The sequence below is a fragment of the Exophiala oligosperma genome (genome assembly GCF_000835515.1).
Source record: "Exophiala oligosperma strain CBS 72588 unplaced genomic scaffold supercont1.7, whole genome shotgun sequence".
Classification (NCBI taxonomy): Eukaryota; Fungi; Ascomycota; class Eurotiomycetes; order Chaetothyriales; family Herpotrichiellaceae; genus Exophiala; species Exophiala oligosperma.
In genome coordinates, this window is record NW_015622824.1 from 282,133 (window position 1) to 306,508 (window position 24,376).

The 24,376-nt window shown below is 51.0% G+C and overlaps 9 protein-coding genes across 9 annotated transcripts; 7 read left to right on the forward strand and 2 right to left on the reverse strand.

The window, feature by feature from the left end:
- The first annotated feature begins 10 nt into the window (after positions 1-10).
- On the forward strand, positions 11-1,936 carry PV06_07415 (uncharacterized protein). The gene is made up of 3 exons (XM_016408659.1): positions 11-435; positions 518-571; positions 724-1,936. The coding sequence occupies exons 1-3, from the start codon at positions 406-408 to the stop codon at positions 1,255-1,257; spliced, it is 618 nt and encodes a 205-aa protein (XP_016260413.1). The 5' UTR covers positions 11-405; the 3' UTR covers positions 1,258-1,936.
- On the reverse strand, positions 1,813-4,169 carry PV06_07416 (guanine nucleotide-binding protein subunit beta). Its single transcript, XM_016408660.1, has 5 exons — positions 3,706-4,169; positions 2,928-3,640; positions 2,789-2,878; positions 2,619-2,738; positions 1,813-2,558 (listed from the first exon to the last, which is right to left on the reverse strand). Exons 1-5 carry the CDS (start codon positions 3,821-3,823, stop codon positions 2,538-2,540), a joined length of 1,062 nt encoding a protein of 353 aa, XP_016260414.1. The 5' UTR covers positions 3,824-4,169; the 3' UTR covers positions 1,813-2,537.
- A 1,953-nt stretch (positions 4,170-6,122) lies between these two features.
- Positions 6,123-7,195, forward strand: PV06_07417 (uncharacterized protein). Its single transcript, XM_016408661.1, has 2 exons — positions 6,123-6,374; positions 6,467-7,195. Exons 1-2 carry the CDS (start codon positions 6,243-6,245, stop codon positions 6,695-6,697), a joined length of 363 nt encoding a protein of 120 aa, XP_016260415.1. The 5' UTR covers positions 6,123-6,242; the 3' UTR covers positions 6,698-7,195.
- A 1,156-nt stretch (positions 7,196-8,351) lies between these two features.
- Positions 8,352-11,377, forward strand: PV06_07418 (uncharacterized protein). The gene is made up of 2 exons (XM_016408662.1): positions 8,352-10,858; positions 10,911-11,377. Exons 1-2 carry the CDS (start codon positions 9,068-9,070, stop codon positions 10,992-10,994), a joined length of 1,875 nt encoding a protein of 624 aa, XP_016260416.1. The 5' UTR covers positions 8,352-9,067; the 3' UTR covers positions 10,995-11,377.
- A 324-nt stretch (positions 11,378-11,701) lies between these two features.
- Positions 11,702-15,198, forward strand: PV06_07419 (uncharacterized protein). Its single transcript, XM_016408663.1, has 7 exons — positions 11,702-11,869; positions 11,921-12,378; positions 12,429-13,262; positions 13,321-13,630; positions 13,681-13,921; positions 13,970-14,174; positions 14,227-15,198. The coding sequence occupies exons 1-7, from the start codon at positions 11,863-11,865 to the stop codon at positions 14,314-14,316; spliced, it is 2,145 nt and encodes a 714-aa protein (XP_016260417.1). The 5' UTR covers positions 11,702-11,862; the 3' UTR covers positions 14,317-15,198.
- Positions 15,199-15,547: 349 nt separating this feature from the next.
- On the forward strand, positions 15,548-17,924 carry PV06_07420 (uncharacterized protein). The gene is made up of 2 exons (XM_016408664.1): positions 15,548-15,998; positions 16,112-17,924. Exons 1-2 carry the CDS (start codon positions 15,753-15,755, stop codon positions 17,666-17,668), a joined length of 1,803 nt encoding a protein of 600 aa, XP_016260418.1. The 5' UTR covers positions 15,548-15,752; the 3' UTR covers positions 17,669-17,924.
- PV06_07421 (uncharacterized protein) lies at positions 17,883-20,416 on the reverse strand. Its single transcript, XM_016408665.1, has one exon. The coding sequence runs from the start codon at positions 20,268-20,270 to the stop codon at positions 18,153-18,155; it is 2,118 nt and encodes a 705-aa protein (XP_016260419.1). The 5' UTR covers positions 20,271-20,416; the 3' UTR covers positions 17,883-18,152.
- Positions 20,417-20,589: 173 nt separating this feature from the next.
- Positions 20,590-22,109, forward strand: PV06_07422 (uncharacterized protein). Its single transcript, XM_016408666.1, has 5 exons — positions 20,590-20,717; positions 20,800-21,239; positions 21,298-21,559; positions 21,613-21,741; positions 21,791-22,109. The coding sequence occupies exons 2-5, from the start codon at positions 20,895-20,897 to the stop codon at positions 21,859-21,861; spliced, it is 807 nt and encodes a 268-aa protein (XP_016260420.1). The 5' UTR covers positions 20,590-20,717; positions 20,800-20,894; the 3' UTR covers positions 21,862-22,109.
- Positions 22,110-22,271: 162 nt separating this feature from the next.
- On the forward strand, positions 22,272-24,314 carry PV06_07423 (uncharacterized protein). Its single transcript, XM_016408667.1, has 5 exons — positions 22,272-22,542; positions 22,593-22,633; positions 22,764-22,921; positions 22,980-23,414; positions 23,475-24,314. Exons 1-5 carry the CDS (start codon positions 22,534-22,536, stop codon positions 23,573-23,575), a joined length of 744 nt encoding a protein of 247 aa, XP_016260421.1. The 5' UTR covers positions 22,272-22,533; the 3' UTR covers positions 23,576-24,314.
- The last annotated feature ends 62 nt before the right edge of the window (positions 24,315-24,376 follow it).

Here is a 24,376-nt window from a genome sequence, read left to right on the forward strand (position 1 = left end):
CGGGCGTCTCCACGGGCTAAACTGCGTTTTGTCTGAAAAGGGTGCATGACGACCATCGCCCGTGGTCGTCTTGCCGTACAGCGCCTTTTGTTCCATCGCAGGTCCCTTACTCGACTTTTGACTCAACGAAGGCCTACTCAAGAACCTGCACCTCTTGAAATTGTCCTTTTTTCCCCTCTACGGTGATCGACCACAGTTGCTACCCATCATAACCAACCCGCGTGACCTCTTCCCGCGGAAGAACCGCCACCTGCGCTGCCACCAGCCACACGTTATCAGTCGAAGCTCTCCCAAACGCTCCAGACAACCCGCACGCGCAACCTCGACCTTGCGCTGTTGAACTCTACAGTTTCTACAGAGTATTTGAAAAGAGAAAAGGTCGCTCAAGAGATATAAAAAGGAGTCATGTCGTCGAGAAAGAAGGTGCTCTTGAAGGTACGCTGCCGCCCTCCCCAGCCTGTGCTCTCATCCAAACCTGCCTCCCCCTCCCGACCATACTGACACGTTTATGGCGCAGGTTATTATCCTAGGTGATAGCGGTGTTGGCAAGACGAGTTTGATGAATCAATATGTACGTCCTCTGTCTGTCTCTCTCTCTCTCTCTCTCTCGTGAAGCGCCTGTTTTCCCTTTTTCTATCTATCCCCGCCTGCAACCTCACTACTACTTCCGATGCCATGCTCTCGGACACTGACGCGATGTTTCTTCTTTTTGGTCATGTCCAGGTCAACAAGAAATTCTCCACGTCCTACAAAGCCACCATCGGCGCGGACTTCTTGACCAAGGAAGTGAACGTCGACGACCGAATCGTGACGCTCCAGCTGTGGGACACGGCCGGCCAAGAACGTTTCCAGTCGCTCGGGGTCGCCTTCTATCGTGGCGCCGACTGCTGCGTGCTGGTCTACGACGTCAACAGCGCAAAGTCGTTCGAGACCCTCGACTCCTGGCGCGACGAGTTCCTCATCCAAGCGTCGCCGCGCGACCCCGAGAGTTTCCCCTTTGTCGTGCTGGGCAACAAAATCGACATGGGCGAGGAGCGGAGGATGATCTCCCAGAAACGGGCCATGGCGTACTGCCAGTCTCGCGGGCAGATGCCCTACTTCGAGACCAGCGCCAAGGAGAGTATCAACGTGGAGCAGGCCTTTGAGGTCATTGCCCGCAACGCTCTGGCGCAAGAGGAGAGTGAGGAATACGGCGGCGATTTCTCAGACCCGATCAACATCAATCTTGACCAAGGAAGGGAAGGGTGTGCTTGTTGAGACTTTTTATTTCTCGGGGTTGGCGGAGGACATGGCGATTTTTTTTGGTCGACTGGGTTTCTCTAACGCCGAAGCACAGTCGTCGCGTGCGGCCCCTTTCGCACGAGTTGAGAGAGGGACGATACTACAACAAATAGATTGCACCAAAGTATGACGTTGAAGAAATGGACGAGCGCAGCAACCTTTTCTTTCTTGTCTTGGAGTGGGTACATGATATCGAGTGTTTCATCGCTGTTGGGTTGTTTGTGCACGTTTCAAAGTGTGTTTTGATCTTTCTGCGTCGAGGCGTTGGGCTTGCTGAGATCTTTTGGGGGAGGGGGGTTTTCAGGCGCCAGCAGCAAAACGCCACGAAGCCCGGCAGGGCCGTGGTGTGAGATCCATACCAACGTACCTAGGTAAGTAGCTCAGTACCTTGAGTAGCCAGGTAGTCGAATTGCACAAGAGTCGAAACGACGACAACGGAGTACAGTACCCTACGGGCACCTGTATGGGATCAACATGAGTGTGTTGCGGAGTGTTCAGGTATGGACCGATCGTCACCCAAGCTGACCTGTGGTGAAGACCTAGGGTACCTAGACATCTTGAAGATTTTGTTTCGAATTGTCTCTGCGCTACTGTTGACACGCTATTTTTTGGTTTGGTAAAAAAGAGGAACAAGGATTGGAAGCATCAAAGTGATATTTTTCCCGGTGGTGTCAACGTGCCACGCACACACACATCTCTCCACGTAAGACAGACCTCACAACTTCTGCGGAAAAAAGGAACAAAGAAGGAAGAGTAAGGACGACGCCACAGGTATACACCTAGGTACAAGCAGTGGCGGCAATGGCAACGTAACATAGTAACTCCGTCTGCACCAGGCACTTTGTCATCATGATCGTAGACGATAAAAAAGAGACCAGCACGAGCACGCTCTGTCTGGCAAAAGCAAGGGGAAAAGAGCCGCCCTCCTCACTGGAACCCCTTTTGCGTTGATACCCATCCAGGGATTCTCTGCCGTACAATTGAGTGGCGGAGATCCTCGTCCAAGTAAGTCAGCAAAATCTCGTGTGGAATGCTTGTGGTCGATCGCACAAAAAAGGCCGCAATTGCTCCAACTTCTCGTTTCCTGCGATTCTCATCGGGGGTTGTGTAATGTCGTGATTTGATGTAATGGAAGAAATGTCGGCCGATGATGGATTTTTGGTCGGTTGTCGCTCGCCAGGTTCGAGATTAATCATCTGAAGATTTCGCCGTGAATGAAAAGAGAATATATTCTTTTCCCCATAGCACTCCCAAATTTACCAAGCCCAGATTTTGAGCTACGGAATGAATGTCAGCGAAGGTGGACTTTGCGGTGACGAGGTCACGATGGGACTTACGAGAGAATCCCAGGATCCAGTACATAGACTGATGCCATCGTTGCTTACACCAAGACAGCTAACTCGGTTTTCATGGCCATTGAGAGAGCCCACTTTATCACCACGAAGTGTATCCCAAACCTACCAGGAAGATCAGTATGCTTCGAGTATGGAGATGTCATGGTACAAACCTTGCATTCAAAGTCGTCGTAACCCGCAAAGAGCAAACGACCGGACACGGAGAAAGCGACCGAGGTGATGCCGCAGAGCACTTGCTCATTCTGTAAGGGTGTCAGTAAATCTCTAGTCGTGGCAAGTCGGCACACGTACCTGATAAGACATCAACTCGCGATCTGCACGGATGTCGAAAAGCCTGCAGGAAGCGTCGTCGGAACCAGTGCCAAAGGCATTACCGTCTGGGAAAAATTGAATGGCATTGATATCCGATTCGTGTCCAGCGAATGTCTGTACAGCCTTTCCTGTCCGAACGTCCCAAAGCTTTGCGAAGGCATCGCAGGCCCCAGAGACAAAAACATTCGCATTGGTTGGGTTTATACTGATGCTCATCACATCGCCCAGATGATCTGCAAACTCGGTCACCTTGGAACCTGTCTCGATATCCCACAGCATGCAGGTCATGTCTCCCGAAGAGGTGATGATTTTTCGGTCATTGACAAACCGACAGCATGACAGGTACCCTGAGTGCCCAGACAGTTCGCGAGCAACACGGGTGGGGCCTTCTCTTGTTGAAAGATTATAGATTGAACAGATGTTGTCAAGGCCACCACAAGCAACATAGTTTCCACTAGGTGCATATGCGCAGGTCATGACCCACGATGAACGCAGGGGAATAGCGTGGACCTTGTTGGTTGTATAGGCATCCCATATGATCAATTTACCATCTTGAGAGGCCGACACGAGATGTCGCCTGTCTGTAGACCAGTGCATGGCATATATTTTGGCCAGATGCCCCTTGAGATTCCTTCGCGGTTTCATGCCTATTCGTGGGAGTGGTTCGGTATTGTTCATGGCGACTTGTCGCACTGATTGATAGCAAGTATTAGCAGTCAGGTCCAACATATAGCCCTGGCCAGCCCAATCGACTCACAACTGGTGTCGGCCAAATCATCCTTCTTGCGCTTGATACGGTCTTTGAGCCCTTCAGCTTCTCTCCGTGCAGCCGTGATTTTGGCCTGCATCTGCTCTCCCGTCAAATCGTTCGACATGATGTCGGTTGGATGGCCCTGATCGGACCACTTCGAATGAAAAGGCACAAATATTGCACCAGGCGTATTCGACGAGCTCCAGGGGTGTGCGCAAGGTAGAAAACGATCTCGTCGCGGTGTGCAAGCGATAGTCAGGAGTGCGGCGCGGAAGAAGCAGCTCGGGGGTTGGAGGAATCAGGGATGGAGAGACTGGCGCGGTCACGTAGACCTCAATCAGAGAGACTTTGTCGCAGCAGAGAGGGCAAAGTGGCGAGGAAGGTTAGAGGGCGATGGCGATGTGCCGCAGGTCGAGCGAAGACGCTGCGTGAGATAGGGTGGTGGTGGTGAGGTTGGATCAAGAACAGACACAGACGCACCTTTGGGAAGGTAGTTTGGATGGCAGGTCGGGGTGCTAGTAGTACAGGTCTGTGGGCTTTCTGTCTCTGCGGTGCAGCAGCTAAAACCAAAGGTTGCCAGTAGTTTGTAATTCCATTCGCAGTTGAGATTCCAGTAATGGGGTCACTCCCCGGCGGGTCATCTGGGCCGCGGGAGGCAACACTAGAAGGCAGATCAAGCCCCCCGGTTGCTGCTATTGGCAAAATCTGACGAGGGCTCGTACGTACAATACCCAAGACCTAAGCGTACGAGTACTGTAGGCAGATGTGAGTACTGCTGTCGGTCATGTCAAACAACTGCTACGGGGTTAAAAAACTCTGGTCGCGGCATTGGCGGAGACTATCTGGCTACGTCTTTTCCACCGTTGATCTGACTACCTCTACATTGTCGCAAACCACGAACGGCGAAGAAAGGGCCCCTCCAAAATTACTGTGGTCATTCTGCACATACAAGTACCTAGGTAGAGCTTGGGCGAGGCGATACGGAGCATATACTCCGTACTCCATGAGAGTAATGGCTAGTCAATGGTCAGACCATCCCGAGTGAAAAGGGAGGAACAAACGAGGTTCTTCCGCCGACAAAGATCCATTCCCGGGTTCGCTTACAGCCCAACGGCCTGTCAATCGCAGGAAAAAGCACCAGGGAGGGGGCGGGCCTGCGTCGAGAAATGCATGAAAGAGGCTTGCCCGGGTGTTCACGCAAGCAAGTGCCAGGATATAAGACAGTGACAGAAGAGAAATTGGCCCGGTCGCATCTAACCGTGACTAAACACCAGCCGGTGCGACGGACTGACGGTAAAGCCATCTAGCATCTGCACCTCCCTGGCAGATACATTAGTTGCAGCATCTCGAGACGGAGTATCCGTATGATCCTTGGGAGATCATCATATATGGATAAGTTAGGTAGCATTCAAAAATAATAAAAAGCAATTCGTACACCCGACTCACACGGGTGACATATGGAATGGTGGGCAAGTCACTACTTACTACCGAGTACTACCTAGGGAGGAATCTACTGTAGGTACTCCGTACTCCCTCCGTACCTTACCTAGGTAAACGAGCGTTCCCTCCAAAGATCTCATCGTGTACAGAACATTTCCCCACAAGTTCCTTGACAAGATTACTCGTTTCTAATCAGCACGCGCAGTAATCTCATGCTAGATTGCCAGGCAAGTCTTTGTGATTTCGGTCTCGCCAAAGTATGAGACTAGCAGACACGCCGTCCACCTCACGCCTATTGATCACCCCTTTCTGCTGCGAACTGCGGAGAATTTCAGCACGTGGATGTCCAGTCTCTATTTCAAGGCCTTTGCTTGTGCTGTTACAAGTATCATGGTCCCTACGCCTGTTGCTGAAGAAGTGGTTTTTCTCGCGCTGCTGTCAATCATCAATCAACAGATCTACATAACACGATAGTGTCAAAAAGAAGAGTGGGACCGTGCTGGGTATTCCCTGTCTGCGAAGTCCCGCTCCTTGTGCCGCCATATCAAAACTCGTCCCACCCTCTCCAAATCAGCTCAGGGCCGGCAGTACTGCTAGCGAGGCTTCGCTAATTCCAGACTGTGAACGGAGTACGAAGGATAACCGTCAAAGTTTGATATAAGACGTCGAACGGTCTGGCCCTAGATCCGGAGTACGCGGTCTTCCAAAGGTTAAGGACTCAAAAATGATACTTCCTGATCAAACATTTCTATTTGTTCCAAGACAGACCATCACATCAGTGACATGGGGATGTGCTTGGTTCGTTTCTTCCGTGTCCTTGCTTGATAGCACTCATAGCCCAGCAAGTGTTCGGGTCAGCTTGTATTGGTGCGCCGAGGTTCGGGTAGTCGAAGCATCGTTGGAGAACACCCTGCCAAGCCTTACCGGGTTATCCAGATATTGTATGTAGGTAAACTGTACGGAGACTCCGTGACTACCGGTCAGAACAGCACTAGTCAGACCTCCCTTCCATGATGATCATGCTGTCAGTTGCACCTCTCTTCTGGTACTTTTGATCGCTTCGTTGACCCTACGTACATCAAACTTCAACGAAGGTCTGAGTTATGTTTTGGACACTTGGTTGCCTCTACGGAGCCTCATCCGTTATGCTCGGTGCGTTCGGGGCTCACGGCTTGAAGAAACGCATTGCCGATCCCCAAAGAATTGCAAACTGGTCTACAGCAGCTCATTATCAGGTACTTCATCTATACTCGTCGTTCATGCTCTCCCTTGCTTGCCACTGGGAGATGATCCATCTTGGTCACAGTTCTGACTTGGTCTGTTGTAGTTGGTTCACAGCGGAGTTGTGCTCCTTGCAACAAGCGTTGCACCGAAGAACAAAATTGCAGCATCTCTCTTCGTTGCTGGAATGACAATGTTTAGTGGAAGCATCTATCTCCTGGTCCTTGATCCGCAACGCTTCAAGGTTCTCGGTCCAGTAACGCCGTTGGGCGGGATGTGCTTGATTGCCGGATGGGCAGCTCTAGCTTTTGGTAGCAAAGGCAGACTGATTCGATAGAGGCATTGTTCTTAAATCGCCTCTCGATGTATTAATAGCTCAGGATGGTTGAGCACGCACTCTCTCCACTTATACAACAAAATTTGAGAAAGCATTGAATCGTGGTAACTGAGGACGTCTGGGATCAACTCCATTCATCGACGTGACAGAGGCTTCTACCCAGGGATTCGACATGATCGTTGCCGTCAGATACGGTTGAAGAGTCCCGAGCAGCTGAATCTAACCTATAGAACTGCTCCTCAGCAATACTGGGCATTTTCAACTGCTACAGTGGTGCAGGCTTTCTTCGACAATAACCTTGTATGAGTGAACAGCCTCCTGAGAAAGGCATATGCAGGTCTATTCCGTCTCATGGTCCACAGGCGAAGGGACAATGGCCATTGGTTCCGTAGCCGCTGTTCGATCAATGATCAAGCTTGTACGGATATGTTGCGTGGCTTAATGAGGACACAGCAAAAATAGCAGGGCCTGCCTGCACATCTAGCGGGGATTCGTGTCATCAAACTACACCGTAGATCATTCGCTGTGAGTACCAAACAGCAAACTACAGATGACTTGGACGCAATTGCTCAGGTCGTGCGAGTTGAACTTGATCAGACAATGAAACGGGGTCTAGAGCTGCCTCTAATCTCGATATAAAGCAAAGTTCAAGAGATGGCCGCAAAAGAAGTACGACTTTCACTTCGCAGTCCTCAAAAGAGGTGTTCTGGCTTTAGCGTCACTTGACGCGAAGGCAAAGTGCAGCTACGAGCAAGTGGAATAGATAAAACACGCATCACAGTCTCTAAGAAGAACTGTAGTACTCCATACAGTACTCTGTAGATCACTCTGGAAGTGATTCGCAGTAGCCAACCTCAAATTCCCACTTGGCGAGTGGCGTGGAGTTTGCCACCACTGAAGCGACGAGTGTACTGTAAGTTATTAGTACTCCGTCCCGGCTGGCCAGAACCATGGTATTATGATTGTGAACTGAGGATTGGGGGCGGTCGCCGTGGCTCTGGAACGCCCTTATTAGGCTTGAATTCATTAGGCGGTCGGCTGCATTACTAATGTCTAGTTGGGCGAAAGCCTCTCTCAACTCACTCTCTTATCTCAGACTCGTCTGACTTATAGGTCTTGGAATTGCGAGGCAAAGGTGAGGCATCAATGTAGGGGAATTGCACGGTGATCATGTAGCAGCAAGGGACTTCTTGCAAACATAAATGATAGTGAGAACGAGTGTCTGTCTCAGTCTAACAAAACATCAAGAGCGCTATGCTTTGATCCGAGTCAAGAGCTCAAGATGCATCATCGTCAACAGCTTGAGACGATGACTCCATTGCAAAGCCATTGTGTAGATGCACTTGATGCCATCGAATGTTGCGCACGTTTGAGAAAAGCTACATTGCGCGATATGATTACCGACATGGTACGAGCACGCACATCATGAAGCATACGACGATCACAGATGAAGTGCAAAGAGTTCGATCAATGAACCCTTCAAGGGACGAGACTCGAGTCCGGCGGGCTTTGACTAGGTGGCTTAAGGTCTGTGTTATAGGCTGGTTTGGCTAAAGGCAAAAGCCCTGCTGTCGAAAGGCGAAGAAATTGCGGTTAGCGAGTATTTTAGTGGCCAGCAAAGGCCTGTCAATGCCTGCGCCGCCGCCGCTGCAACTTCAAACACAACCGTCGAACAGCCTCCTCATCTCTTCCCTAACACCATCATTCTTCTCTTCGCCCTTCAGCCACCTCTATTATCATCCTCACCATCAACCCCTTCCGCATTTTGATCGAAGCTGTCGAGTGCCTTTGTTTGCTCGCCGCATCTGCATCTCCGCTACCGAGTTTTTTCCTCGACCGCACCTACTCGACTTTCCAATTCTCGTTTCTGCTGCCGTCTGCCCCAGCCCTCAACCTCTCTCCCGCGCGTCTTCGACTCGACCCTCCACGCTCCTTACGAATCCATTTTCTCTGTACGAAGTACAGGTTTAACATATCTGCCTCCTCAGCGATTGACGACGAACAAGCCCTTCCGTCTGAACCACGACTTTCTTTCGTTACCGCGCACAGGCTGGTCAGGATACCCCCAATCCAGGGGATCTCCGTACATTGCGGACCTTGGCCGGGCCCCGTTCAAATCATTCTTGCTACGACAGAGCAATCGTGTCACTTGATGGCTGCTTGCTCCTTTCCACACTGTATGCTGTAGCGTGCATACCTCAAGTCGAACTCTAGACTCTTTCGCTGTCTGTCATATTTCATAGGGGGTGTTCAAGTGGTACGACCTTTGCATTGTCCAATCCAAGCCTCACATTTGGCAACATATCCGGAGCTCGTCACATATTCGTTGAACATCAATTGCATGAAACAAAAACATAGTCGGAAGACAATATGAGAGAGGTCAACTTCAGCATTCCCAATGTCAACAAGGCCTCCGTCCACATTACCCCCACCCTTTACGACCGCCGAGCTTTGGATTGTACATCAACTCTTCCCCTGATCAACTCCCTGAACCACCTTGCTTACCTTACCACGTCCTCGGCTCGAATCAGAGATATCCTCACAGTGGATGGCGGAGTTGAACGTCTAGTATGCATATTAAAGGAGGGTAGGAGCAAGGATGAAATGCACATGTGGAAGTGGAACCTTGCGTTCCAGTGCATTGTCAACATAGGCGTTCGAGGTTCAGAGGTTGTCCGCACCCGCGTTGTGGAAGCAGACATGGTACCTGTGATTGCCACTATTCTATGGGACTACATACTGGTGATTGAAATGGAAAAAGCAAAGGTTGACGCAGAGCAAGAAAAGCGCAACGGCTCGAAGCACGGTGGCAGTTCCAGATCAAGAGCGTCTCGTGAGCTTGCGCAAGACCCTCTCTCCAGGACATCTTTTCTCGAGCATATGAATGCTGCGGCTGATCAACGGTCCACCCGTCGGCAAGCACCTCCGCCTTCACTCGATCTACCGCAGTCGTTTTCTCAATCTTTCGGAGCCACAGAGACAGGCCCTGCTGGTGGTAACGCCGTCTCTCCTGGGGTCTTCACCTCACCCCCTGAACGCACTGTTTTCCCACGCCGCGACTTCCACCATCATGCCCGAGGCCAGGACAGCAGGGGATCCTTCCACCGCCCCATGAACATCCAACCACCCGCAACTGCCGTTCCTGCTATGGACGCATCCGATGGTTTTTCACTTCGTCCCGTACGTGAAGTCGATCGGTTACCATCGATGCTCCCAGCCTTAAATACCGGTGTGACTTCCCATCCAGACTCTCCCACCACTCCCTCGGCGCCTATTTCCCGTGGGCCGTTATCTCCAGCCGGCCGCCGCATACGCAGACCTTCTATTCGCCATCAAAACAGCACCTCGGCTGATCCTGACGACGTTATGCTGGACGATGTAGCGGCTCCCGGCGAGGATCTACTAGACGCCGATGGTCATCCTGCAGGACAGAGCAGAGCGCAAACCCGAGATCCCAGCCCACATGACCCTGAGGACCTGCCAGAACGACAACCTCTGAGCCTAACTATTCCCCCTCAGCAGCTTCAAGATATCGACAATGTTGATATTGCTCAGCAAACACCAACTGTTGCAGGCATGACCAATCCACTTGGTCCTGCAGCCCATGAACCGATCGGAGCATCACCTATACCCCCTCCGCCCGCCACTGCCGCTTCTCCAGCCATACCCTTGAATGCATATCCTAATTTCTTCCTGAGAACCGCTACTGCCACAGCTTCAACAACTGCGTTGATGCCACGAGACGAGGATGTTTTGATGGGCTTGCAATTACTTGCTTACATCTCGAAATATTGCTACCTTCGCCATTACTTCCAGAAAACCCATCTCGTCCCCAGGTTGCGGATCGATAGAGAGGTAGAGAAGATCTACGGTCCTATGCGTGGATGTCCCCTCTTGCCAGAGCCAACCGAGGACGAAGAGGAAGAATTTCTTCAACCTGATGACTACAATATATTTCCGTTGGTTGAGAAGTTCACCGTCCGCCACCACTCCAAGGATATGCAATACTGGGCATGCGTAGTTATGCGCAATTTGTGCAGAAAGGACGATGCTAGGGGGGGCATTCGACAGTGCGCCAACTATCAATGCGGCAAGTGGGAGGAATATACACGCCAGTTCGCAAAGTGCAGACGTTGTCGGCGAACTAAGTACTGCAGCAAGGTATGTTTCTCAGCCTTTGCATCAGACATGAGGCACAGCTAACCGTCATCAGGAATGCCAACGCGAATCGTGGAGCATGCACCGGCACTGGTGCCACCTGGAAAACGTTTACCTCAGCCGCCGAGCGAACCCTTGAACCGGAATAAAATGCATAGCCATGGAGTATTGATGAATTAGTATTGTCAGGCGTTGCGGAAACTTTAGGTATCTATCAGTCAGGGGTTTTGGGTTTTCATTGTGGAAAAAAAAGGACAGAACACGGCACCTACTACGAATTGATGTATAGCGCATAGTGTTATTGGATGAAGTTCGATGGCCCCTCGAGGTACATATTATCGCCGTACAGGGTGGATGACGGCTCATGAGGCTACGGGTGGCGAAGGTGTTTTGGATTGTTGACCTTCGAGAGTTGCTTTGTGCTAGGGCCGCCTTGATCCTGATATGTCGCTATTGATTGTTATTGACACAGATGTGTAATATGACGATGTCACCGCTGCACAATAATGAGAAGAGTTCACTATCACACTATACCTTTTAGATGACCTGCTTCTTGTGATTGTGTTGGGAGAGGTCCATTTGGTCGTGGATCACACGGAACTTGTCGGCTGTCTGTAGAGGCGTTGGCTATGGAGTGGTTCAGATGCTCTTGTCCAAAGAGCAAGGCTGTGTGGCAGCCTTGTATGCTGTCAAGCACGGCCCCTGCATCGGCTCAGTTTAAGACGTGGATGGTGCCCGCGTTCTCCATGCCAGACTTGGCACCACTGAATGTCCAGGCGCGTAACCCACCTCGAATTTCATGTACGGGTGCCAGGCGTGCGCAGTCAACACATCAGTTGTAGGTCTCTCAAAAGTCCAAGAGAGGTCGATTGCACCTGCGCTCATCCGCTCACTTGTGCGTGCTTGCCCTTGTATACCTTTCCTCCTTTCACCGCGACCTCTGCTTCCTCGCCTCTTTCTCTTCTTAGCTTCTCATCCATCTTCTTCCGTCTCCATTAGCGTTCACCATGTCAGGTATGGAAATGACACACCCAGCCTTCATTCTCATCTCACATTTCCCTTTAGTCCAAAAGTTCGATCAATGGGTCAACAAGCATGTTGAGCTTTGTCCTTTGAACATGCTCAAGGATGCCGTCATCGGTGTCGATGCCTCATACTATCTTGACCTCCGGGTCAACAACGAAGTCGAACCCCTCAAGCACGCCCTCGGCGGCCTTCCGTTTACTCTCAAGAAAGCCATAGAAGACGATATTTCGTTACTCCGTCAACATGGCGTCACTCTTGTCTTCATATTCGACGGTCTCGACTATGTGAACAAGAGTGCCCCAGACTCCCTCTCAGGGGAAAGCAGAAGAGCTCAGGAAGAAGCATGGCACGAATATCTGAGCGGGAACAGCAAAGGAACTGTTTCGCATTTCTGCAAGGCTAAGTACCCGATCGATGTCATGACAAGGATGCTGCAGAAGATACTGGTGGAAAATAAGATCGAGTTCATGGTTGCACCATACAGCGCTACAGCACAAGTGAGCTCAAACAACTCCGCGTGCAGGGTGTGAATATTGACATGTACCAGCTGGCCTATCTTCTCAAACTAGACGATCAGTATATCGATGCTGTAATGGGAAACACAGAGTGCTTCCTCTTTGGCATCGACAGAGTCGTGACTGATATCAACCTCAACAAATCGGCTCTCACACTGATCAGCAAGGCCACTTGTGAAGATCTGCTCAAGGTCACTGGCGATATGCTTCGTGATGCTCAACTCCTGCTTGGAACTTCTTTCACGCCGACTTTTCCGATTCTGGAGGCGATGACCGGCACAAAATCTACGGGCATTGTGGACGCAATCACCTTACTTAATGGAGCAGGAAAGTCTGTGATTCAACTCTGCAACTTCCATCGCGATCATCCACAAGTCCAAGCTCTCTCCTATGCGGATAGGTACAAGAAAGCCATCATGACCATAAGGCACCATGTTATTATGGAGAAAAATGGCGTTGTCGCTCCGCAAAATTTTGACGAGGCGCCTGGAGATGTCCACGAATTTGTCGGGCAAAGACTCCCAGAAGAGCTGTTTTTCTATATTTCCAAAGGCCTGCTTGGCCCACAAATACCTAATTGGCTGACGTCTGGTGAGATTGTGCTCAGCCTCGCTGGAGGATCCCTAGATTCAGAGCCTTATCGCAGACTGATGATTCAACAACTCAACGCCTACCGAACTGAAGCTTTGAAGATCCTGGCCGAATCTCTCAACTACTATTATCAATCCAGAGTCATCAAAGTCGAATTATGGATCCCTCAGGACACTAGCAGCTTGACAATTGAGCTCAGGAATACTCCAGCTATGAAAGCCAAGCTGGCGGGATGGAAGGTACGCGAGCCTGCGCTCGAAACGGTGTTTTCTAAGGTCAGCGTGAGTCTAATCGGACATTGTGGTATGATGTATTAGCGACTGACCTGGACAGGGTTCGAATCTTTTCTTGCCTTGCCTCCGTGCCCTGCATGATGCCCAATTCGCCGAGAAGTCAATTGTCAAAAGCAAGTTAGACTACCCGGCGTTTCGCTCTTTGAATGAGGTCTTGACGAATTCGGTGTTCCGCTTCCTCCATGTTCGCGGATATGTCGATGATAAGCACAACCTTACCACCTGGGGCAAAGTGTTGGAAACCGCCTTAGTAGTCTCTGACGAGGAGAGCACAATCATCGGAGTCGAAATGCTTAGACTGGGTCTTTTTACCTCGAATTTTGCCACGGGAACACCCCCTTCCAAGACCGGTTCGTTTCACCTCATCTTCGCAAGAAAAACTGTGCTAACTTTGGTGGAGACAAGGACTACGAAAAGAAGACCTTTTCCAATCTCATCTCGAAAACTGCCTGCTTGGGTAGAATCCGGCATAAAGCTATGGGGTTTGTGGGCCCACTGGATAGAGAAAAACTCACTTTTGCCTGGAAGGTAACTGCAGTGCGCACAACCCTACGAGATCTCCTAGAGACAATTATGACAAGCATGTTCCTGAACGGAGAAGTAGAGCGGGAACGCTCAGATTGGGCAGAGCTTAGCCAGAAGTACGTATGCCTTATGGGTGCCATAGACTATTCTGACCTCTTGTACAGGCTTCCCTTCATTGATGACCACGGCTCAGGCCTTGGCATAGCAGTCAAGACCTATCTCGATGCCTTTGAGGATGACCAAGAGATCACGGAAGCACTGAAAAAGACGATCAAGCAACAGGAGGGAAAGTACAACTGGTTTCACCAATTAAAGAGTGGAGGGGGCTTGACCAAGAGTCTCGATCAAGCCTGGAAAATTTGGGATGCCGTAAGTTGAAGCGACGAAGAAACATGTCGTATGCAATACCAACCTCAAGCAGATTTATGCCGCCAGCCAAGTTCCTGGCGTCGAGGTCAAGGAAGCTAAAGTCTTCTCCGAGGCAAATGAATGGCTGGCCATCCGTCGTTGAACCAGCCCCTCCGTGCGAAGGTACGCGTTCCGACATCCTGATCTGCGATACCATCAACCTCTATTTTCAGGAGAGCGTCATATCTAGCTCTGCGGCTTCTCTCACCTCTCTGCTATGACAATTTTTGGCTACAGGTGCTGGGTATGACGTGCCGAAGCTTTAGTGCCGATAAGGACACTTTTGAATACGCAACATTCATACTGCGTATCCTTCCGAGAGATCAGTCATGACGGCATATTTGAACAACCTTTTCTACATGCCAAAGACTTGCCTCGAAGGCCTAAAACGACGCATGTGCTGCGTATCGGTGAATACAACAGTGGACCATTGGCCATCATTCAATGAAGGATGGGCTGCTTCAATATGCCCGGCGAGGTTGACAGATGACTTTCATTCTCAAGACCGATCCTCTTTACTGACAACAATTGGTCGACCTTGTGCCCAAGGAATTCGTGATTGGTCTTTCGATGGAAAGCAAGGTTCTGGATACGGCCGTGTTCATCTCCTTGGACACTTTATTCGACTTATTTTCATTCAGTCTGACCTCCTCGAAACCACAGGCGAGTTGTTCTCGTTAAGCCTGACAATTTCATGACTGGGTTTTCCCCTTTTGGAAGCACTCGCCACGAAATGCATGACGTACTTCTTTCAGTGCTTCTCGACAATGAAACCGGCTTCAATGTGATGCCGGCTACACTCACCTCACTCTCTCGCGTATGTGCCCATGGCAAGCTGTTTGCCAGCTCTTTGCCATTACATTCTGGATTACGACCTCCTGATGCCAGGATGGTGTAACTTCCAACAAGAGATCTGGATTAAAAAGGCTTTCGTGATTCTTTTTTGTCGCAATAAATGTATCAAAGGGTTCGAGCAAGGATCGGAGCATAGCAAGGGTGACCCGTTGGAACTGCCACCGGCATACAAATTATAGAAGAACAGACAATTGTAGTCAGGAACGAGAACTGCCTCGCTTGACTGAGTGACAGGTTTTCTTATCAAGAATGATCTTGATTCCTTCTGTCTGTAGGCAACATGTCTTGCAGTGAGATAAGCCCATCAAGCATCAACCGAAATGCAAAAGTAGTCATTGATTGCCGCTGTGCAGAGGATTTCAATCCCGTAGCCTGCCTGAAACGAGGCTGAGGTCTGTGCATGAGAGGATCACGCTGCCATGTGGAGTACTACTGTACTTTCTACTGCAAGGACTAAAAGTAACTCGAGCTTTACAGGCCGAAGAATGTCAAACGGCCACTCTTCTCTACCAGACTGATTTGAGGACCTCCAAACGGTGCGTTTTTGCCCGTGCAACTGCGCATGATCCCTGCCTTAGTCACGACGTCAGAGTTTGTGCCACCCCTGTCTCCGTCCCCGTCGTCGAAGCCGTTGTAAACCTCCCCCCCTTCGAAGTGACGGGGAAATGAGGCACAGGTCCGGCGATGCACGACAAGTCTCCGCGTCAATACACGGCCCAACAAGACTCGGACAGGCAAGAGCAGATCGAGATGGACGATGGCGACGTGAGGAGGAATTCTTCCAGGCAGAGGCTCCTCGAAGCCGGACGCGAGACAAACACAGGCACGACGGGGCAAGGGGTCGTCGCCGGACTGGCGAGACACACGCTCGGCCTCATGCTCCTTCTCCTCGTGGTGTTCCTATGGACATTGTCGAATTTCTTGGGAAGTGTAAGTGCTGCCATGATCCTCCCTCCCCCTGGCCTGCTACTACTGCGGAGCAGACTTCGAGCACGCACGCAAGAAGGACTGACACGTCCGCGTCGCAAATCGTTGTGGTATAGAGCATATTCGCAGACAACACTTATGCGAAACCCTTTTTCCTTACGTATCTCAACACGAGCATGTTCATGCTGGCCATGATCCCGACGCTCCTACGGATCGGTTACAGACGGCAACGAGATCACGGAGACTTGTACATGAGACTGCGCGGGGCGTTGTCAGGACGAGGAGGAAGAGGGACATACAGAAGATTATCGTCGGCCGGCGACCGAACACTAGTAGATCCCGAGGGATCTAGGGAAGACGAGGCCTTCCTCGCTGCTCCAGACGACCCGAAGAATCCATCGCAGCCGGAAGAAGGCTTTTTGGGGAGTGGTGGTCAAGAAGGAGCCGGAGCGGCAGCGGAGGAAGAAGAAGAAGAAGAGAAGGAAAGGGCGAAACACCTCGACATCGCGTCCACGGCTCGACTGGCGCTCACGTTCTGCATCCTGTGGTTCGGCGCGAATTACTTTGCCATGGCTTGTCTGCAGCACACCACGGTCGCGTCGACCACGATATTGACCTCGACGTCGAGTATATGGACCCTCCTGATCGGAGCCTTCACCGGCACCGAAAGGTTCACGTGGCGCAAACTCCTCGGCGTGTTGGGCTCGCTGGTCGGCATCGTCCTCATATCTCACGTCGATCTATCCGCCGCCAGCCCCGAAAACGTCGACGGTGACGGCGGGTCACCTTCGTCGCTACCACTGTCTCGGCGGGCCGTCGATGTGTTCCCGGACAAGCCGGCGAGCGAAATGATGCTCGGGAACGCCATGGCTCTCTTGTCCGCCGTGATTTACGGCCTGTACACGATCACGCTCAAAAGGACGACCGTCAAGGCGCTGCCGAGGTCCCTGAACATGCCGCTGTTTTTCGGCCTCGTGGGACTGTGGAACATTGTCCTGTCGTGGCCACTGTTCCCGATCTTGCACTACAGCGGGCTCGAGCGGTTCGTCCTGCCGCCGACGGGCCACATCTGGACCATCCTGCTGGTCAACAGCGTGAGCAGCCTGCTCAGCGACATCTGCTGGGCCTACGCGATGGTCCTGACCAGCCCGCTCGTCGTGACCGTCGGCCTCAGCCTCACCATCCCGCTGAGCCTGGTGGGGGAGATGGTGCTGCAGGGCAGGTACGAGGGCGTCACGTACTGGATCGGCGCCGCCATCGTCGTCGGTAGCTTCGTCTTTGTCGACCACGAGGAACGCGAGGAGGAACCGCCGCCGCCGCCCGAGGTAGCAGCAGCAGCAAACCAGGCTGCTGCGATGCTGCCGCCCCCGTCGCATTATTCTAATCACGACCGTGGCGTCGCACTGGGCACAGAGCAGACGACGAAGAAGAACTTGTCGGGAGGACCAAAGGGCGCTACTACTGCTGCTGCTGCTGTCGAGGCAGCATCCGGCCCTTCCAGTAACAAACCTGCCCCTCTCTTCTCACCCGAGGCCGGACCGTCGGAGGACCAAAAGAGGAAGAAAAAGAGACCCCCTTGGAACCGACTCCTTTCAGGTGGAGGTCCGGGCGGCGGCCACGTGTCGAGCGACGACGACGACGATGATGACTTTTGGGATAGCGATTCTGATTAGCCAGGGGCTCAATTTGTTGTTTATAGGGGGAGCGCATTGCATTTCTTTATCGGCATGGTGAATGGATGCATCGTAGGGAGGGGGGCATCCTGACTTTTGGCAAGCGAAATGGTGAAAACTCGTAGAGAATGATATCCGGGCGTCTTTGTTTTTGATTACCTGGGTAGGTTCCCCTCTAAAACCAAAGAAATGCATGCATCTCTCAATCCCAAACATCAAAAGCAAGAAAATATTGTTCTCGATTCTCTTATTGTCCACATTTTCCTCTTGGCCGTAGCGCCGTATATCTATACATAAGGTATATTTCAATCATAAACATCGTGGTACTTGTGTATTTTTACGAAGTACTCCATAAGCACGTCTCAATTCTTACCTAGGTATGTTTCAGTTCCATTGCTTCGTCTCATCCACCTCGCAATTAACGCCCACCCCGAACCCGCAACGAAGGTAAGTTACGGATCAATAGGGCTGCTGAATCTTGGTATCACGCTCCTAACCAGACATTCTGAGGCTCATCCTGACCCAGCCCCATGTCCTGCATCGTAGGCATACCGTCTCTCCAAGGCCTCAGTTCACCTGGTCCAGGAAGTTCTGTCCCGTTGGGTAATTGCACCCTGGGAAACCCTTCGTTTTGAAAGATGTATTCTTCGTCTTCACCAACATCAAGATGTTGGAAGGCGCCAGGCATCGACTTCGTATGATCTTCGTGATCTTCGTGATCACCGTGGCGTTTCGGCACGACCCACAGGTTGCGGACCTCCCACGCCTTCTCTTCGTCTTTGAGGACCAGCGCACCGCTATGCCAACCTGCAGCCGCAACGGCAATTACGAAGTATGCACCGAGGTTTACGTAGTCACCTGATTCCTGCTTTTTTGGAGCATGGTCTTCGGGTGCAGAAAGAGATGTTCGCGACGCCGCCGGCCCTTCTTCCCAATGCCGTCCCTCTTGTTCCACCCATTCACTAAAAGCGGCCTGTGCCTCTCCATTCAAGATGTCAGCAAAGTTTCGAGGATGCTCAGTCCATGCCTGACTCTCTGACCGCTCTTGGTGGCTTGACTCGACCAGAGGACGTAGCGATGAGTCTTGAAGCCATTTAAGCCAATCCCTAAGTTCAGGTTCGAACCACACTTGACGACCTCGGAGATAAGCTGCTGGAGTGAGACAGGCATCCACTTGAGGCAGAGCTCGTTCACGGAAGAGACCACGAAATTTTGCGCCTTCCTCATAATGTCCGAGGCCTAAGGATCCGCATTGTTTTGATTCCGTCCCGTATGAAGTGATCTTCCCGTTGACATGCAGAGCATGGTAGTGATAGTCGCCGTAGGCTAGACCGATAACCCCTGTGTGCTGCAGTGCTGGAATGTCTCGTGGCTTTGAGGGTAGAAGTTCTGCCAGTATCAAGTTGGACCCAACTTCCGCACATCGTCTCAGGTATTGAACATCTCCTGAAATGACTTTGCCTGATGCAGTGAAGACAGCAAACTTCTCGAATTGGCCTTGAATATCCTTGAGCTCGCTGTTATCTCCACTAAAACCAGGAACCTCAAAAGGAGTCCCCGTCGGTGCGTCTTGCTCGGCGCTATCAACATGCAGATCACATGCATATATTTTCGAGTCACTGGTGATCCAAACCGCGAAATTCGTCAATATGACATGCTTCGTGATCTCAATGTAGCCATTCTCTGTACGTTTCCTTGCCGTCCCTGGAATTAGTTTCTCTTTCACATGAATGCTGTCGTCCATGTCATCACTTTGATTGTTTCGAACAGGGTCCCAGAATATGATCCCAGCCTCAGGTACGTAAGCTGAGCTTTCTGCCCAGCCGGCAGATACCTTGATAGGTTTTCCGCCAAAGTCTCTACCGCTTCTCGGAAATACCTTCAATCCCTTGGCATCAATACGATCCCACGAAATAATTTCTCCATCATCTGTCAGAGCCAGTATGTGTCGTCTCCCGGACGAAAATTGGCGTACTGCCGAGGTGCTTTGTGTAATATACTCAAGCATTGTGAAGTCTTGCCTAGACTGGCCTACGGGAATCCCATTCATGGAATCAATGATGCCAACGGTGTAGAGTCTGCCTTTTGAGGAAAGAATAGTGGTTGACCAACCTCCGCATTGGAGGTCGACAATGACTCCCACTTCATCTGGAACATGAGTTTCTGTTGGCCAGTTGGATGAAACTCTCCGGAAGATCTGGCGTGGATAAGGTCGTGGAAGCTGCCTTAGACGAGGGCGATTGGGGATGTTGGTAAGGGGACTCCGTGCTGGATTCGGTCCCCTGAAGGGTGGATGGGGAGCGAAGCTTGGAAGAGCTCTGGCAGGACCCAAGTTATTTCGGACTCCTTGACCCCAGGTATAAAGTTCAGTCTGGGTCTTCAGACGCTTGTATAGCCAATACCAGCGAGGGCCATCGGCAGCAAGCAAGGGACTGATGGGGAGGCGGAAGGTGATGGAGGTTTGGGTCCGCCAGTACAATGAGTCTTGTCGATACTCTGAATAGATTGCATTGGATACCTGACAGAAAGCAAGGTAGTCTCTGGGTGCAAGATGAGACAAAATAAGTGAAAGGACATCTTGAGGTAGTTCTGGGAGAAGCATCTTGGGCAACAAAGGGAGATTAGAGAAAGAAGAAGCCTAGTTGTTCATGGATAATGAGAGGAGAGCATTTCAAGTTCGTGCACTGAGGAATAACTTGGTGTAATTGTTGCCTTAGGTACCTAGGTTATGTATCGCTTGTTGTCAGCCTGATACTCAAAGTGAGTGAGGGAGACAAAGTTGACGGTGTGACATACGCAGTGATGTCAGAGGCAAAAGTGGTACGAGGGCAGGCACCGAGTCAAAGGAGGCAAGAGGCACCTGCACCATGCACTGGAAGCCACTGATTCTCTTGGCGTCGGCTACAAGAGGCGGCGATGGACAGTTTTTGGGCTGCAGACAATTCGCAGCAAACGAAGGACAGAGAGCGAAGCACACACCATCATACACACTCTCAGATCACTAGAGAATTCTCCCCGGTCAGAGCTCGCCGTGGAAACATTTCAAAAGGTGGGGTTTAGCCAGCAAATAACACCTCACGTTCACCCATTTGTTTGAAGTCCTTGATTCTGACTGATAATAATCTCAATAGTCTACCGCTTCTCTCTCCTCCATCATACCTGCGCCCATATTCTTCTCTCGACCATCTCCGATTTTCACTGTGCCATCCACTGTCTGACCGCGACAATGTCGGACGCAACCGAAGTCAAACCAACCCCGTCTGCAGACCAAACTGCATCCTCTGCACCAAGACTGGCCGAACATGAAACCAAACTAGCCCAGAACCCATTGGGTGATCCCTCAACTGAGGCTCCCGCTGGTGAAGACAAGTCCTCCTCGGTGACCGAGACTGCTGCCAATGCGGCCAGCACTGCAGCCAGCACAGCCTCTGCCGCAGCCACTGGAGTCAAGGACTCGGTTTTCTCCATGTTTGGCGGGGGTGCAAAGAAAGATCGCAAGGTCGAGGAGGAAGATGAAGCAAAAGATGAGCCGAGCGGCAGTTCCAAGGCAAAGAAAGACGATAACGAAGAGGTAAGGATGTCCCGACATGGGACCCACAGAGCATTCTCTGATTGACGTGCCTCTACAGGACAAGGCCGAGGAAGAAGAAGCTGATGTCGAGTTCGAGCCCGTCGTTCGCCTCACCGAGAAGATTGATACAAAGACCAACGAGGAATCGGAGGAGCAAACCTTCAAGATGCGTGCTAAACTCTTCAAGTTTGACCGTGACTCAAGAGAATGGAAGGAGCGAGGCACTGGTGACGTTCGACTGCTGAAGCACAAGGAGAACGGCAAGACAAGACTGGTCATGCGACGTGACAAGACCCTTAAGGTCTGCGCCAACCACTATGGTAAGCTACACTCAGACCCTGACCTCTGCCAGATCTATTGTTAACTTGTCTAGTGACCCCTGACATGAAGCTCTCTCCCAATGTCGGCAGTGATCGCAGTTGGGTTTGGAACGTTGCTGCAGATGTCAGTGAAGGCGAACCTGAGGCTCAGACATTGGCCATCCGCTTCGGCAACAGTGACAGTAAGGATCGATTCCTCTGGGCGTTTTGAGCAGTACTGATTTGAAACAGATGCCAACCTCTTCAAGGAAGCTTTCATCAAGGCTCAACAGGACAACGAGGCACTATTCCAGAAGTCATGAGTTGTTTGCATCTGAGCGATCACGGAATGCTGTGTTTGTTGATATCATGATATTCTGCATGCGAACCTGGACCATTCTATGCAAAGTCGAAGGTGAATGCGACTATTTACGAAGGAATAGGTTGAAGATGAGCGTTGATAACCCCGATGAAAACTAAACCCCCATAGTAGCTTCCAGGCTTAGATAGATGGAAGCCTGCCCCCAAGCCAGCAATAAATCTCGGCAAGATTTTGTAAAGCTGCTGAAGGTCTCTCTTTCATGTTCCTGACGCTTTACTGAATTAAGGAAAGGAGACTATTTCGTTGTAGCTAACCCCAACGTGCTTAGTGATTCGGCCGACTTGCCCTTCTGGACCCCGCATAAAGATTCCTCAGCACTGGGTCCCTCCATGCGGCGTGGCACTTCGCGCAAGTCATTCATCACCAGACACGAACCGTTCGACTCAAGATTATTGTCTCCTTGCCCTCACCAAGCCTCATATTTTTCCCCTACTTTTTCGTCCAAAGATCCTTCTGAAGGCGTTTCCGCACGATCTCTGTCTCTTCCCGCATATTTCTTGATCTTACAGGCTCTCAAGTCTGTGGAATTTGCGCCTGGGGTTTGGCGCGTCAACGGATCTCCTTCTCCAGAAGCAACTCTCATTCCTATATCATCCATCGTTTCTTGCCCAACATGCCTGACGTGAGTTTGATACGGACAAGTCATAGGACATGGATCTAACACTGTCGCAGATCAAACGATCTATTAAGATCATCACCGAGCAGAAGATCATGTACGTCAAGCCACCGTTGTGCACCTCACACTTGCCTTTCCTCATGCTACCCTCTGGGCCGAGTTTTTCTGCAAGATCTACACCTTGCGCTTCAACAAAGAAATGTATGTGAGACTGATTGTTGTTATAGTCCTGGTGCAGACAGCGGTGTGGCGGGGTTTCCTCTGCGCCATTGGAGTATGAGAATTGTTCTGCTTCATGCAGACACAAAGCAAGAGCTCGACGCAGACATCTTCGAGTCCGTGACATATGTTCTTCACGAATCCTTCGGCGATAAGATGAGACAAAGTATGTACACGCTGCCCTTTGCGGCTGTGTCTGTGGCATGACACTGACGGACGTTCAGCCTATAAGAAGCCTCCATTTCGCGTCGCCGAGGATGGATGGGGTGAATTCGAGCTCGTGATTGAGTTGAAGGATCTGGGCGGTAAAACTCACAGCATCACGCATGATTTGAACTTTGCCAATCCCCACTACGAGACAAAGCAAATCATCACCTTCAAGAACCCCAAGGGTGCGCTTCTTGAAGCACTTCGCACCTCTGGATCTATTCCTGGTGATCCTGCCGCCAACGGTGCCGATGCTAGCAGCAAGAAGCGTACCAGTGAAATAGGTGCCACTGGTACTCAGAAGAAAAAGAAGGGCGGTGATGGAAAGGCCATTGATATGGACAAGCTGGCCGATGGCTTGCAGAGACTTAGTGAAGACGCCCTACTCCACGTCGTACAGATGGTACACGACCACAAGAGCGAGGACTCTTGGATGCGAAATGACGTTGAGCGTATGTGTCTACCCTCACTCCAACTTGGTTTCATGACCACTGACGCTGTGTCGCGTTTAGAGGGAGAGTTTCACGTCGACCTCTATACCCTTCCAGAGAATCTCATCAAGATGCTATGGGATTACACCACCGAGATGAACGCGATCTCGACATCTGCATAGAAGGCAGTCTTGGGCCAACCAATGGTCAAGCGGAAATCCCTTCGATTAGCCATTCCACGTGTCGCAGTCAAGTGACGATAAGCTTGATCACGCTGGACCTGGATTGTAACAACAGTTCGTCAACGCCGCCTCATCATTCCTTTATTCAACCTGTGTCTTATGGCATGAGGGGCACCTCCGCCTTCTCTGTGCCATCCAACGTGATCCTTAATTAACCACCTCCCCAGCATCAGAAGTTACTTGGGTGGTAAACTGCATCACACACACAAGCCATTGCGCATTTTCTTCGACGTTATATGATGATACCAAAATACTTGCTAGCAGATGGAGGAGGACGGTTTATTGCAACTTCTGAGGGCTTGGAACTCACCATGAACTTTTGCATCGAGACCGCGTTGTAACTCTCCATGGTCATAGGCTCTTGGTGGGTAGAAAGGAACAGGACAAGTGCATGCCAGGTCCACTATCTCGAGAGTCGAGGGCGCGACATGGGGAGGCTTTTCTGCTTCTGTGCGCATGAATCTGAGCATGCATTTTATAAGGCGGAACGAAATATCAAACGACTTGATGCGCAGTTATAAAAGTAGAGCAAGACGCCTTCAGTGCTTTCAATTCACCGTAGGCAAAGGTTTCTGCCTGATCCCTGATCCAGCGTAGTAGAACATCTAAATAGATCCCTAGGGATGCATCAGTCACTACAACATAGGGGAAAAGAATACGTAACTATCGAGTACATCAGTATGTTGGGCCACTTGCCGTCGTGTACTGTTATCGCGCGTACCAGGGAGTAATCGGCGCCCT